The sequence below is a fragment of the Cinclus cinclus genome, chromosome 6, assembly GCF_963662255.1.
Source record: "Cinclus cinclus chromosome 6, bCinCin1.1, whole genome shotgun sequence".
Taxonomy (NCBI): domain Eukaryota; kingdom Metazoa; phylum Chordata; class Aves; order Passeriformes; family Cinclidae; genus Cinclus; species Cinclus cinclus.
In genome coordinates, this window is record NC_085051.1 from 24,392,605 (window position 1) to 24,408,766 (window position 16,162).

At 55.4% G+C, this 16,162-nt stretch overlaps 1 protein-coding gene across 1 annotated transcript in view; it reads right to left on the bottom strand.

Annotated features, from left to right (window-relative positions):
• The window catches only part of DGKZ (diacylglycerol kinase zeta), a 45,615-nt gene extending 33,223 nt beyond the window's left edge, over positions 1-12,392 (bottom strand). The window contains exon 1 of the mRNA XM_062495944.1: positions 12,202-12,392. Within this exon, the coding sequence (XP_062351928.1) occupies positions 12,202-12,392 (191 nt within the window). The remainder of the gene's footprint in view (positions 1-12,201) is intronic.
• Between the last annotated feature and the right edge of the window lie 3,770 nt (positions 12,393-16,162).

The window sequence follows — 16,162 nt, forward strand, 5'->3', positions numbered from 1 at the left end:
GACTGGCAGGATGAAAGCAGCAGAACGGGTAGCTGGAAACACACCACTGGCAGGGAAATCCCATAGAAACAACAGCCAGGCACCACTGAGTGCCACGGTGGCTGTGTTTCGCAGACCCCCCGCCTGAGCCCTGGGGACTGCTGTGGATCAGCTTGCTCCAGGCTCTGGCAGCAAACAATGCTCAACAGAAGCAAAGTTGAGGGTCTTGAGGATGCCTCTGGGGTCTGCTCCCCCTGCCCTTCACAGTGGTCTGGAACCAAATGCCACACCTACAAACTAAGGGCTGTCTCTCCTCCCAGGGCCCCTCCCATCCCCCACCCAGCACAAACAAAAGCAGGAAACATGAGGGAGAGGGACGAGCGGGATAAGGAAAGGGGAGATGGTGGGGAAAAGCCCCCGTGACCTGATCCGGAGCAGCGCAGGGATCCTGCAGGTGCCGAGCGGGTGGCAGTGGCCGCGCCGCAGAAGCGGCCCAGCCCTCCCCCTACTAAGTCCTAGTTTGGAGAGAGTTCTTGGCTTCTCCCTCCGCTCCTCCCCACGCTGCAAGCCCTGACAGCGCTGGTTAAAATAACCAAGTGCACTTCCTCTCCGAGCGGCCCCGAGGCCGGCTCGCCCCCAGCCGCAGGCACATTCACCACAGCGGGCCCGGAAAGAGAGGTATCCCCATGGTGCCAGCTGCTCTCCCAACACTCAGTGCAGCTCCGGCATAGAGCAGCTTCCCTGGCAGCGGCAGCAGGACACACGGGGAGGAACGCGCCTAAGTGGCGATTCTCTCCTGCCTCCTTGGAGCCTGGATAAAGGCGTTTGCGTGGCTGATGAGAGTCAAGCCGCCAGACACGGAGAGCCTGTCTTCATGCAGTGGAGGTAACTTGCTTCCGAGATAGTCTTTGGTCCAGGCAGGCCCCACAGATGTCTCAGGAGCTTGTCTTCCCTCATCGTGAAAACCCTACATAGGACCTCTCATAGCCAGGCTGGGGATTTCCCCGTCATGCTTCACCACTATCCGGGTTCCCCAGCTGCCTCTAGGGATCTGGTCCCAGACAAACACATCTCCCATCTCCCTTTTGGGGGCCACAAAACCCATCGCCTCTTTGGTCTTTGCAGAGACAGGAGGGAAGGTCACTCCAAAGGCCAGCTCACTCCGATGCGTCACCAGCTATTGTTATTTTGGTCATTTACCCGGGCGGTGAGAGCCGATAGCCACACACAGGCCACAGCGAGTGAGTCAGTCCGGGTGGCTGCAGCGGAGACCTCGTCCTTTCACACCCTGCCCCCTCCTGCCTGCCCCTTCCCCTTGCCTACATGTCATGGCTAAAATTAGACAGCTCTTCTCCTCTGTCTGTAGGAATGTGTGTGTGTTTGAATTGTGCCCAGTGCTCCTTGGGGCCTGGAGCGGGACAACAGTAACACAATCATAACAAAATGTCACAGAGGCTGCAGCCAGCATGGCAAAGGCGGCCAGCTGCCTTCCCCAATGGGTGTCTTGAAAGCAGTTCACAGGAAAACATTCCCCAGACCCAAAGGCTTAGCTACCACCATTGCTGTCATCTCCATCATGGCAGAAAGAGCAAGTGGCCTTTGTGAATCAGTGGGAGAGAATGGTGGGGAGGACACATGAGTGAACCCATCCATTGCCAAAGCTGCTGAGGGTTGCATTCAGGCCTTTTCCCCCAGAGGGGAAAGGGAGCTGGAGATACCCAAGGCAAGCAGGAGGTGTTCACCCTAGTCAGTCCTCTCCCCCATCAAAACTGGCAGCTGATGAAGGATGGAAGGTTCTGCCTCCTTCCCTACACAGGGTATCTACACATCCTTTGGAATTCCCTTCCCACTGCCAAGAAAGTGACAGCTTCCACTAGCAGTCAAGCATGGTCCCAGCATTTTCATAGCCCCAGGGCAGCTATGCTGCAGGCTGTAGAGGGGCCTCTAGGCACAGGCCCCAGTCCGTTGTTAAGACTCACTTACTGGGACTGGCAGGATGTTTTATCAACCAGAAAATTAAAAATGTGCTGCAATTCGTCAATCATTCAGAGCAAAATAGCCTGATAAGAGATGCGAGGTTCCTTGCCAGTCCCACCTCCAGCCAAGGAAGTTTAGCACAGAATCACAGAATTATGTGGATTGGAAGAGGCTTTAAAGAGCATCTTGTTGCAACCCCACTAGCATAGTCAGGAATACCTTTCACTAGACCAGGTTGCTCAAACTCCCATCCAACCTGGCCTTGAACACTTCCAGGGAGGGTTCAAGTTTCCAGCTTGTCTCCAACTGCCCCATGCCCACCCTGCTCTTCCTGTCCCCCGTGGTCTGTGCATAGCAGACTCCTGCTGATACCACTTGCTGCTCCTCACAGTCACCACAATCTTATCTCCCTCCTGGGCTGGCAGGACCTGGACCTAAAAATGGAAACAGCCTGGAGGGGTGACCATGGTGGATTTCAGGTGGCCCCAAAATCCCTTCCAAGTCACTCTGACCACCAAGAGGCCAGGTCACTAATTCTCCAAGTCCCTGGAGGCAGCAGGAGCAGGAAGCCCAAGAGCCCTCTCCTCAAGTTCCATCATGCAAACCTTGCTGTCATTCTCCTCCTACCCCCCACGACTTAGCCTGTTAACATGCAGACAGGTGAATGGGTTGTGGTCGAGACCAGCAGCTCCCAGAGCTGCTGTCACAGGTTTCAGTCTGCTGTGTTCAAGCAGAAACCACTGCTCCAGGCCAAGAGGCTCACCAGGCCCATGCAGCCCTGAGCAAGACTTTCCATGTGAGGAGATCCTGGTCCCACGCACCTGAAACCACACCACAAGTGGCAGCCCCTGCAGGTGTCTGCAAGGGGGAGAACCACTGAGCATCCCTGAGAAACCCAGTCCCCAGTGATCTCTCTACACCACAAAGCCTGAGACAGGAAAGACACCTCCCAAGCCTTCATCATGACCCTGTGACTAAGCAGAGCACATGCTGACTTGCCACACAAGTGGCATTTGTTAGTTTAACTGTGACCCTGTTACTGATATCACTTCTAACCTTTGGTTTCACTTTTTCACCTCATGGCAGCAAGTGACTAAGTCTTTTTCTCCTGCACCTCACATCAAAATTCAAGTAACTCCTTTTAAAAATGTTAAATCTATCATTTATTTGCTTTGCTGAATGTCACCTTGTCCCACTACAACAAATGGAAGGGAAGGAGGAAAAGTTGGGGTTTTTTCTCCTACATCCTTTTTGTTCTAAATGCCCTCAGCATATCTGGTCTTATGTGCTTCCTTTTCTTCCTTCACCTTAACAGCCCCACATCTGCCAGAATCACTGATGGGCTTTTTTTCTCCCATCAGCAATCCTTCAGAGATGGAAAGAAGAAATGCCCTTGCAGAGAACAGATCACTCTCCCCCTTCCTGGAATGGATTAGCACTTTAGCACAGACCAGGAACACAGGACTACCTTACTCTGCTTCCCAAGTTTCTCTGCTCCTCCTCCCATGCCCACAGAGACACTGGGTGCTCCAGAGACTTGCACTGTGGGAGGAGTGACCTAGGCTTCAGGTGCAGAAGTTGGGTGGGTGCCACTGTGAGGCTCTGAATGGTACCAGGACACACAAACCCATGCAGTGGGGGGCTGGCTGGCAGCTGCTTTGGCTGGAGGCTTGCCTCTGAGCATCAGCCAGCCCATGGCTGCAGCTGACCAGTTTAAGCCGTCAAGCTCACCAGCCACTTCAGCCACAGCAGCATAAAAAAAGCTCTATGCAGATGCTTTGCCAAACACTTTCTTGCAGAAGGGAGGAAAGCAAAACCAGGAGCAATGAGTCAAGGCCAGCAACCCTGCAGAAGGGACATGTCACAACACCCAGCTGAAGTCAGCTGCAGGGAAAGGGCTGGAGTTGCACAGCAGAGCACCAGAGCTCTGAAGAGCGACCATGCCCTCTGGTGTTCAACCCACGGCTCTTTGGACCTCTCCAAAACACATCTGCCTCCCCTCTGCAGGCACTAATTGGCCAGACTGCCTCTTGCTCCCAGTCACAGGATTCCCAAGCAGCCCTGGGACAAGATTTTCGTGCCTCAAACATCAGACAAACAAGAGACTGACTGGCAAACTAAGAAAGGTCCAGGATGCCATGCAGAGGAACTGTGTAGCAGAAGCCAGGAAGAGCAGTATGGGTCTTCCACTGTGGCCCTCACACACGTGCAGCTAAATCCTGACCAGGCTGATGTGCTGCTCTACAAAGACCAAGGCAGGCACAGAGATGGAACCTAGCACTTGTCCCTACCTTCACATTTCCTCAGGAGCATTTGTGAGTGCGGCATTGGCTAGGCCCAACACCATGGCAAGCATAGGAACTGGCTCCCACACAGCAACTATGTCCCAGCAATAGTGATTGTCTCCCAGGCCCTGTTTTTCCACCATTTCTGGCAGTCATAGCCTTACTGAACTTCAGACTGCTTCAGCTAAATTTTATTATTTATTATTATTTAATTTAGTCATTTAGCTTAAACACCCTCAGTGCTGTCACCTTAGATCTTTCAACCACTCGGTGTGCACTGGGTCTAGATGCTCATACCCACACTGGCTAGGACATAGAGGAGGAAGAGCTCAACTGACCTTCAATCCAAACTCCAGCAAAACAGAAGCTGCCATGTTAGTCGATCAAAGTCTAGCAGCAAGCTGCCCTCTAGAACAAAGTTAGTGACACAGGTATGAGGCAAGCAGCTCGGCTTTCGGTGGCCTTGGTTAGTACAGACTCAAGAGGGTGAAGTGGGGTGAGACGTGGGTGGGAGGGAGGAGAGCTCTTGAAAAGAAACATTACAGCAGCCACTGGGACAGCACAGCCTGCACAAACCAATAAAAATACCACATACTTATACACCGCTGGTCGGTGCTTTATCCTCCTGGATCCCCATCGGCCAGGCTGGCTGCCCTGGAGACAAGGAAAGACACCTTTGTGGGGCAGGTGGAGTCTAGGGACACAAAAAGAGTGGTCAGCAAGCCATGAACATGCCTGGCTGCTCAGCACACACGACTATCATCCCCCACCCCAGTTTTGCTGTGCCAGTGCCATCTCTCCACCAGACATGCTCTCCCTTTGCCATGGCACTTGTAGATCCCAGGGGTTCCAATGGCACCCATGATCAATGCAGGCAACATGCCCATGAAGCTGCAGACAGCAGCACCTTTTTTCCCTAAAGAGACAATCAGCAAACACGAAGCTCCACCCTTCTGTGTCTGCAGTACTAACCCAGCTCGGTTCAGTCACCTCCAGCCCAACCCAGCCAGCTGTAAGAGGGCACACAACTCAGGGACCAGTGTCAGGCTGGCACAGAAAGAGCGCCCTGCTTCCCTTCCTCTTTCCCTGTGCTGGTTTGGTTCCTGGCTGCCTTCTTTCACCTTGACTGCTGGGTCCAGGCATGGATTTGAATTTCAAATAAATAATGAAAGCACTCTCCAAGCCTTGCACAGAAGAGCACTGTTTGGGCAGGGCAGAGCAGTTCACCTGTCCCCAACCCTCTGGCCCCTGTGCATGGGCACCAACCCTTAGGAGCCCTGACTACCACCAGCCAGGGGTAGCAAAGCTCTTGGTGACCCAGTGCAGATGGAAAGTGCCATTCTTGGGATGCCTCTGACACCCCCACTGCATCTGCTTCCTCACTCATTCAAACAACAATAAAACTTGTGGGCGGGTAACGTTTGAACGCAGGTGGGGGATCCTCAGCAGTAGCCTCTGCTGGAACATCTCCTGGCCCCATGCCGACCTGCAACCCTGCCAGGAGCTGTACTGGGGAGAAGGCTACCTCCTTTTATGCATCCCGACAGCTCTCACAGGACAGGACACCTGTAGTTTTATAACCCTGCCATCTTCCAGCCTCACTTGAGTGCAAAATCTCACAAAGAATACAGAAAACACCCACCCCACCCCGTCACACTTCAACAGTGGCAGCTGCCATATGCTAGCTGCCAGAGTGCCCCAGACCATGTCCTCGTGTGGTGACCTCCAGCTTGGGCAGTAAGAGGCTTAGCCCTGGATCGGAAAGGCTCCTGGCCAGAGCCAGGGTGGCAAGGTAGGATGATGTACAGATAATCAGACCAAGTGGGAACTTTCACACGTAGGGGATGGCACGTGGCCATCTGCATGGCCCCTGCTCCCTCTCTTGGATGGCTACAGGCTATGGCCAGAGGCTGGGAGCTTAGGAAGAGGCACCAAGCCACCTTGGGCACTTCTAGCCTGTGATTCTCTATCCTCATCCTGTTGGGGAATCCTGCTCTAGAGTGGAGGTGGGGCCCTCCACAGCCAGTGGGGAACAGGCAGCAATGAGTCCCCCTGCTCTCTGGCTCTGGATCCATACCTGGGTTGACAGTGGCAAGCAAGGGACAGGCTGTTTGGCACACACGTTTCCTGTGGAAGCCAAGCTGCACCAAAACAAGAGGAAAACCTTCTGCAAGAAGGCTTTATGTTAGCTGCCCTGACTTCCTGGGCCAGACAGCTGGGACACATGACTTTCTTCAAAGCCATAGCATTTGCTGGAGCCAGGGCTGCTCCAGCCCTGCAAAGAGACGAGATACCGTTGGGAAGCAGGGAAAGGGAGACAGGGTGAGTGGAGCTGGGAAAAGGGCAAACACTAAGCTCTTGCCTATTGGTGCTGGGTGGGATTTTCACACTCTGGTTGGGTTCCCCCACATGGGACTGGGACTAGAGCCTACCACAAGCTGGCATCCTGCAATAACGTCAGGGAGCCAGCAACAGTCTGTGAGACACACCAAAGGAATCTCCTACCAACACAGGGCACATGGAGGACAGGGAATGAGCCAAAGGATGGGACTACCTCCAGCCAGACCTCTGTCTGCTCCCAGAGTGGGGCTTTCCTATCAGTGTCATGTACCTGCCACCCTGCACCCACAGTTTGGGCAGCATTCTGCAGTTTCCCCAGAGACAGGTCTCCAGTTCTCACAGTGGGCAGCTTCTTCAAGATGGGGCAGGCTTAGCTCATTTCCCCAGGCCCTGAACCACAGCCCTCAGTTGGACAAAGCTCAGCCAGGCTATTTCCAGGCACGGGAGCAATGGTCACAGGTAGAAACTGGAAATGACAGCCTAACCCAGACAGCACAATCTGCCCAGCAGCCAGGGCTGAGACTGAAGGCCCATTAACTCCTACTGTCTGGGACAGCATGGAATGGGAAGAGATCCTTGAAGCACCTCACCTTGGCACAATGAGGAAGAGCTTCCCCTGGGGGCAGAGTTCAGAGTTAAGTACAAAATTAGCACCCTAAGGCATCAAGCCCTTAACTGCAGACAGGAGAACAGCACTGGGTCCAAGTCCATTGTGGACAGGACTCCATTCCTGTTGGGCACCAGCCTGGCCAGCGCAGCCTCCCTGCTTGCCTTGGCAGAGCTTCACCCTCCACCTGGCATCCCGATGGGCAGAAGAAGAAAGCCTCCCAGCTCCCAAACACAGACCACAGCTGGATCTGCAAGTTGCAACAGAAACACAGGGTATACTTTTGTATTACTGGAGAGCTGGCCTAGGGAAAGTTCAGGATTGCAAAGACAGAGCAGAGCAGTTATTATCCCCAGAGCCTGGTGCCAGCTCAAGAACCAGCAGGACAGGTTTCCCTTAATTCCACATCTAGCCTGTGTTGCCAAGCCAGATCTACACCAGAGTTCCTACCTCCAAAAGTCTCCAGCAGAAGCCATTAATCTCCTACCAGTACCCCATCTCTTCCAAAAAAGATTGTTTGTGGGCCCAAGGGTCAAGGAGTCTTAGCCTGCAGCCCTCACTCTACTTTTGAACTCAGCATCTCAAAGTCAGCACAGGTTTAGAAGAACCAGAAAGCAAGTGAATGCATGGCTGAGAGATAACTCAGGAGCTTCAGCTCACAGTTACCTGGGAAAAAGAAAAACAAGCTCCACTAAGAGCAGAGCTGCAAGTTAAATTCAGAAGCTTTGCCAAGTCTCTGGGGAGACTATCTGCTCCCCAGGCACTGCACGATGATGAGTGAAGGAAATCCTACACTGTGTCTCCCACCACCTCCCATGTTGCCTTTCATGAGAGCATCGCCCCCATTGCAGAGGGCTGGCCTCCCCTTAGGAGCATCTCCTTAGTCCCTAAGAGGACTCATACAATCAAACAGCTCACAAACACTCCCTGCTTGCACCACCCATAGCTCTGCCTCTCCCCTTTCAACACTGTATCCTTGCAAAGACCTGTGTCCACTCCCAGTGTCTGACTCCCTTCCTATTGTTTTTGTTCAAAGGAGGAAGGCAGTCCATCATCCGTTCTCCTTTCAGTCCCTTGAGGAGATTACAGGGTTTCCTGGAAAGGATGCTCCAACTCCTAAGAAGATTACTGGAAGGTGTCCCTGCCCATGGTGGGGGGGGTTGGAACCAGATGATCTTTAAAGTCCCTTCCAAGCTAAACCATTATATGATGCTATAATTAAAAGTCCTAACACCTTCTCTGAGCAGGCACATGTCACTGTGGCAGCCTCTGCTCTGATCTTGGGAGCACAGGGGAGCTGCCAGTGAATGCCTGGGACTGGAAAGACAAGGCAGGTGGCAGGTAGGGTCCACATCAAGGAGAACCTCAGCCTATGGAAGCAGTCAGACCCCCCCCATGCTGATCCATCCCTGCTCTATCCCACAGCCCCACTGTGAGCTGGCAGCTGTCCCAGCCTGGCTCTGCTGTGAAGCTGCACTGGCTGCCAACAGGTATGGCTGCTCAGCATGTCCAGTGCTTTTTATTTCCCCCACTGAGAAAAAAAGTCCCTGAGCAGCCCCACATGAGGTCAGGCCCTGAGCAGAGATCACAGAGCAAACTCAGCAGCGGAAACAATTCTCTCGGCACATCCCATCTGCCCTGCAAACAAGCCAAGTGTCACTGCAGAGGACAGCTGGGGATTCCCTCAGGTGACACTGGCCCAGGCCCAGCTAAAGCTACCCATCCATTCCTTCTGAGCAGAATGGGGAGCAGAAGCTGGAGGGTTTCAGAGCTAGAGGTATACAAAACCTGCATGCATGGAGAAGTAGGAAGATGATTGCTCAACAGCTAGCTGACAGCAAGGTGCCTCATGAAAAAGCTTGTCCCGAGGGAAACTGCTCTCAGCCTGCCAGCCTGCAGAGCACAAACTTCAGGCTCCTCACTACCATCTGGTCTTCCCCCAGGGCACCTGGGGCTTACCCCACTTTGCAGCCTCTCTACTGCACCTGCACAGGGGAAAGTGGGCCTAAGGGCTGGGAGCTTTGAGAGCACCCCCCCACACAACAGTGATGGGGAAGGCTGGGCTGCTGTCCCAATGGCATATCGCTCTCAGCTTTCACATGGGTGTAAGCATCACACTGCAAGAAAGACAGTGACAAGTGACGTCCCAGAAAGATGTAGGCGGGTGCTCAGCTCAGTTTCTTGAGTGCCGTTTACCCACAGGCTGTGCCACCCACAGACCTTTTCTGGGGCATTGGCAGGCACCCCCAGGTCCAGCACAAGACCTGTCAAAGGGTCACAGCCAAAAAACTTGGTCCCATGCTCTGCTGGACTACCACCTGCCCCACTGGTGGCTATGGTCCCTGCTTATGCTATCGAACCAGCATATACTTCCTTCAAAGTAGGATTTGTTACAGAAGCTCTGAAACCCACAGGGAAGATCCATTTCACTGGCATCCCACTTCAATGGCATGGGGGCGAGCAAGAAACAGGCATTATCTCCAGCACTGACACTCCTTCCCCAATTCCTTCCTGGAAAGGGTAAACTGTGCAGTTCACTCTTAGCACAAGAAACAGGGCACCTAGAAAGGCAATTTAATCCTAACCACCTCTTATCTGATCAGCCCCAATCTCTTTATCAGCCCAATTAAAAGAATTACCCATCCACGGCCCGGATGCATGTATTGTGCACTTGTCTCTGTCAGCTCTAGAGCCAATTACTCCACCCTCTTGTAAGGCAATTATAAGGTACAGAAATAAGCCTGCTTGCAAAACACGGGACTAACGTATTGTACCACCAGAGGCCAGGGCTTGGGGGCTCACCCTTCTGTTGCTCCAAAACCCCTGAGGGCTCACCTGCCCTGGGGACAGGAGAGGCTCTTTTACCATTTTGCAGACCCCTGCCTCCCCAGGCCACGCTGCCTAGCGTTGCTACAGGCAGAGTCCAGCACAGGGTGTCCACCTCAGGAGATTTCTCTCCTTGAAGCCAGGGCTCTCCAGAGACCCATTTGTACCAGTGAGCAAATTCCTCCCCATTACCTAAGCTTCCTCTAGACCTGTTTCCCAGCTGCATATGGCTCTGGGTAAAGCTCAGAATAGAAGTGGGTGCAAATTTCCTCACTGATGGCTGTTGGAAAACATTTGGTGGGTAGGGGCTGGCTGTATTACTTGACAAAAGGAAGCACAGCACAGCCTTCCCTCATAATTCCCTCAGAGGTGAAGAAACTTCATGCCATCCTCTGCTCCAATGCTCAGGTGGGCATGAATTCAGTGGCGTGCAGCCAATTATCCTGCATGACTTCCCATCGAGTTTACCTCCCACTGGTGTGCATGGAAGCCCCTTCAGTCTCAGAGGTCCATGGGAACCTCTCCTCACTACTCCTGCAGCTCTGTGTGCTGCATTCATCACACTGAGCCAGAAGGAACTGGGTCCCTCCATCAGCAGCAGAAGGGTGAGAATGCACTAAACAACCCAGTGGCCATTTCCAGCTGTCCTGGCAGACCTGCTGGCCTCCTCCAGCTCTACCTGCCATCCCACTTTGCCTCTCCCCATGTGTCCACACTGCCAAAAGTTGTTCACACGTGAAGAACTTCCCCATGGCTCTGATCTATATTGCAGTATACTTACTATAGTGCAGTAACAGCAGCCTGAAGCCCCAGGACTCAGAGAGAGGTGCCACACAGTATTGGGAACAGGCCAGAGACTGCCAGGATCTCAAGGCAGCCATTGCCGATAGCTCTGAAACCAGAGCAGAGAACACGGCTCTGTGGTGGAGTGACCTTGCAAGCAATCCACTCCCAGGTCCAGCCTGGATATGGAGGTTGAAATTGGAGCCTTTCCCCTCCACTCAGCACGTGTGATACCACTCTGGTGGCACTGCATCCTGCTTCAACTGCTCCCATATGCCAAAAATACCCGTAAAACGTAGAAAGTTTATCACAGGGCCACCAACAAGGTTGGAGGCAAGAGTTGTCAAGTACAAGCAGAGGATGAGATAATGGGGGCAGTTTAGCCTGCAGAAAAGTTTTACATTATTACTATCTTCAGCAACCTGATGGGAAGGTACAGAGAAGATTGAGTCAGATGCTGCCCAGATGTGCACAGTGACAACCTGAGAGAGTCCAGGCACAGGCTGCAACAAGGGAAACTAAAGTTATTAGAGGAAAAAAATCCTGAGTAGCTGAAGCATGGGAGCGGGTGCCCATGGAAGCTGTGTTCTCTCACCCTGGCAACATTCAAAACTCAACATCAGTAGCCTGATCAAATTTGACCCTGCTCTGAGACAGCAGCGTGGACCAGGCAATCTCCAGAGGTTCCTCCAGACCTCAGTTATTCAGCACTTTCAAAGACCTCTGGATGGCAGAGGTACCAGGCTCTGGTACTTCGAGGTACTTCGCTTACACGGTCCAAATCCCCACAGAGACGCAGAGAGGCTAAGGGAGGCACAAGGAGCCCAGCTGGCTCTGGGACGGATGCATGCGAAGCCGGGATCCCAGGCGGCAGCACGGGACAAACGCAGCCATCGCCCGGCACGGCACTACCGCCAGTATCGCAGGCGAAGCACGGGACGGGCGTGAGGGGATGGAGACAGGCAGTTCTGGGCGGGTGGAAGCGAATCCCCCAGACACAAGGCTCCGATTCCACGGGAACGACAGGGCGCGCAGCGAGGGCAATGCTCCCCAACTTCCCATCACTCGTGCGAGAGCTTGAAAGGGGGGAAAAGCAAACTCACCCCGCTCCATCCCCACACCCTATCCCTCATCCCCCTGCAGCTGCGCTCAGGGGTCAGCCCCTCGACCGGGCCTGGTGAGGCGGCTGCTGACGGCCCGGCGGCCGGAGGCTCTTTGGGAGCCGGTGCTCCGCCACCTCCGTTCCGGATGCTCCAGCCGCCTACAGGCAGCCCTTGCCCGTAAGCCTAGCTCCCTCCGGCCTCGCTCCGCCGCCAGATGCCGGGGCGGCGGCGCAGGCACCACCCGGAGCTCGCCCGCCCGGCGGGACCCGCCGTCCCACCGCCCGCACCGCCCTGTGCTCACCTGCGCCCGAAGAGCTTGAGGCCAGTGAAGCGCTTGTTGCTGTGGCGGCGGCCCAGCGGAGGCGGCGGCGGCGGCCCCCACTCGGGCTCGGCACCTCCTGACGCCCCGGGGGAGTCGGCTGCTGCGGCGGCGGTGTCGGAGGAGGCGGCGGAGGGCGAGCCGCCGCACGGCGGGGACCGAGCCGCCTGCATGGCCGAGCTCAGTGCTCGGCGCCGGCGCCGCCGCCACCGCGGTTCCGAGCCAGGGGAGGGCACAAGGGGAGGGCACCAGGGGCGGACGGGGGGTGCGGCCGGCTCAGGCTCCCGCCCCACCGGGGCCACGGGCAGGCGGGCAGGAAGTGCGGGCGCTCACCGGTGCACCGGGGCCGCGCCGCCAGCGCCGCCTGCCGAGCGCGGGGATCGGGGCCGGCGGCGGAGCCCGTCCCGTGGCCCCGCGCCCGGCGCCGCCACCTCAGGAAGCCGCGTGTCAGCCCCGCCGCCGCCCCGCGCTCGGAAGAGGCTCGGCGGCAGAAGCGGAGCCTCCCCCTGCCTCCGCCTCCGCCTCCCATTGTTCACCGCCGGACGGAGGGGACGGAGCCAACAGCCCTGCCGCCGCCGCCGCCCTCTCCGGGGATCGGGAGCCACCGCCGGCCTTGTCGCCGAGGGCAGCACCGAGGCTCTTACCCAGCCCGGCGAGCGCCTGCCCCGCTTCTCCCTGAGCACAGCGATACCGCTGGCTCAGCGGGCAGCGGCCGACGCTGGCCTGCTCGCCATGGCTACCAGTCCTGGTAAAGAGCAGATCTCCCAGCCCTCTTTTGCATGGAAAACGTGCCGGCCACAACGGCAGCTTCCCCGCTTCCCAAGGGTGCGGAGCCAGGCTGACAGCCAGGGCTGCGGGAGCTGCCAGGACAGGGCCCTGGCTGTACGGTGCACCTGCCTACCCTTAACGCCCTGGGGCAGGTCCCACTGGCAATCTCAAACACCAGCCGTTTCCAGGAGGGCTGGTGGGGATGGAGACACTCTTGCCGGCTTCCCAGAAACCGACATCTCAGGCAAAACCTGGCTGGCCAACTGTGCTCACAGGCTTGGCGTCGAAAGTGCTCGCGCAGCCCTCTGACATCCTGGCTGGGAGGTTGAGCTGCGCAAGCCCAGGCACTAAGAGAAAAGGAGGAGATTGCGGGCAAGGCGCTGGGCGAGCACAGGAAGCATTTCCCCCGGCCCCCGAATCATGGGCTGTCAGCACCCGCCACAGCACCTTAACCCCCCAACAATAAGAGGAAGGTGACAGAGCCCAGCTCGGTGGGTACCTTAGATCTACGTCCCCCGGAGGGCTCTGGGGAACGTCCCAGGAGCGATGCCGCCACATCTGCCGCAGCATGAGCTGATGTGTTCAGCCAGCCCGGGGTTCACTCTCGCTCTTCCTCCCTCGGCAGCCGCTTTCCGGAGTCATCCCGAGGGCAGGTTCCTGGCAGTGCTCCTCCGCCCGGCCGGGGCCCCGGCTTTGTTTGCACCCTCCACCTGGTTCCTCTCTCTGCACTTCCTGGAAGTGTGAGGGCGGCTGTCATCGCAGCCGACTGTGCAGCCTTCTTCCCAAAGTGCTGGCCACCTCCTCTGCCGGGTTGTCTCCGGTGAAGCCTCCTGCACACCATCAGCAAGCAGGAGCACGTCCTGGCACGCTGCGCTGTGTGCTGAGGAGCAGCACCTCCCTTGCTGGATGGTTCTTCGAATACCCCCAGACTTGAGACAGCCCCTTCTCCCAAAACTGCCCCAGCACTGCCATGTGCACCAGGCCATGGCAGTGGGGTTGTTGTCCTGCCACCCACCCTGAGCCATGCACATCCTTACACTGCAGGGCACCACAGCACTCACAACTCCTGGGTGTTTATATCCTCCCTGTGTGGCAGGTCTGAAAACAACCTCTAGCATCTGCTCAATCTGCACTGGAGTTCATTGAAAAAACGCTTTGGTAAACCAGGAAAGGGCAGTGTGGAAAGTGGAAGCCTCTAGGAGGCTCCTAGTCAGCCTCCAAAGAATGGAGAAACAGCCTCATATTCATCATCCATCCCCCAGTATGGGGCAACACAGCCTAAGCCTGCAGGGCTGTTCCCACCTCCAAAAACCCCAGCTCTTCACAAACAGATGCTATTTGGTGTGTTCTGGCTCCAGGAAAGCTTCAGATCACCAAGAGGGTCTGTGGTCAGCTTCTATGAGCCAGAGAAAAGCAAGCAAGCAAGCAGAGCTAGCCCTGGCAGTCTACACAGATGGCATTTCTAAAGGGGCACATGGTCTTGCTTTAAACTCCATCATCAAAAGGAAAAAAAAAAAAAATTGGCAGACCTTGATCTCACCAGGCAAGCTCTGAAACTGAACACAACCCACTGCATTAATTACTCTGCAGAGAGAGGAAAAGGCAGGTCCTGGACGCCTAACTCCAGCTCACAGATCAGGGAGGGAAGAGTTTTGTTATTGCGGAAAGGGTTCGTCATCCCCACTGCTTTGCATGCCATGATGGGTTAGTTCCATTTTCTCCCTGCCTGCAGACATTTCCCTTTCATGTTTTGTGCTCTGTCTTGCAGTGTTGATGTCTAGTCCTCTTAGCCAGGAGCATCAGGAGTACTGGGGCTTGGTGGAGCTGTTGGAGAACTAATGCACCCTGCCCTGGGTCCTTCACCATCCTCTGTGTCCTGAGAGGGATGTGGATCACTGTGCTGGATGTTGCTGTGAACTGGCACCCTTGTCTTCATGCTAGTTTGTGCAGTACCCTAGTACTGAAAGGATTAAGCTGTCTGCTTCAGCCAAACTCAGCAGGATATCTGCCTGTGGGATTCATTGTGAAAAGGGATCAGGTAAGGGAGGGAGTGGTCAGGGGAAGGGATGGCTCTTGGTTCAGGGATCCCAGGTCTCCCCACCCAGCAGTGTTTGGATGCAGGTTGGCATTGCCCCTAATACTGGTTAGTAACAACCTCCTTGCTGGTCTACTTGGGGAGTCCCACCTCATGGTCCCCCTGTACACCTACATCACATGCAAGGCTGAGGCTCTGGTTGTAGGGACAAACAGGGGAGGGAGGCTGTGTGCTGCTGCTTCACAGAGCTGACCTGGTGTGCCTGATGTGGAAAAACCACAGCAGGAGGAAGGACAGGAGCATCCCCTCTGGCAGCAGCAGGGTCTTGGGTCAATTTAAACCAGGGAGTATGCCTGGTTTAAGATGGAGCTTGGGGCTGCATTATACCATCCCTCCCTGGCATGCTGCTGGTATGTCCCTACACAGCCCACAAACTCAATGTTTCTCCAGAACTGTTTCTTTGGATGTTTTTAACCTCTTGTTATACACAGTCCCGTATCCAGTTCACCACTGCCTTGGCACATAGGAACACCCAGAATGAGATCCAGAATGAGAGTGAACACACGCTAGCACTGTGCTCCAAGCACAGAAACATGCCACTCCAAATCCATCCCACCCCTGTGCCGTGCACTAGAGCCTGTGTCTGACAGTGGGGCCCAGCAGAGCTTGTCCCTGGTTCTGGAAAGAGTCAGGGTAGGGGATAGATAGTGAGATGCTTGTCACCCCAACCAAAGTCTGTGAGGAGCCAACTGCTAATTTCTAGCATTTCCCTCTGGCCTTGCCACCCATCTCCTTTCCCCTGCTGCACAGAGGGATGTGGAGACAGATGTCTCTGTCAGAGTGAAGCGGGCTTGGCTTGCTGGAAATGAATGGGAATTTGATTATGCTGCTCTGCAGAGCAGGGCTAACACGATTAAAAGGCCAGCAGGCAGGACTTGGAGGAAGGAGATCCCTTCTCTGTCCCTTTCTTCCTGCTAACACTGGAGGCTCTCCTTTCCTTCTTTCTCAGCCCCTGCGCTGCCCAGGCTGTCCTGGGACTTAGCAAACATCCAGAGTCCAGATCTGAAGGCAAAAGGAAGAGAAGACAGCAGAGAGTTGCAACCATCTTCCCCTGGGCCCCTCAGGGCTCCTACCTCCTTC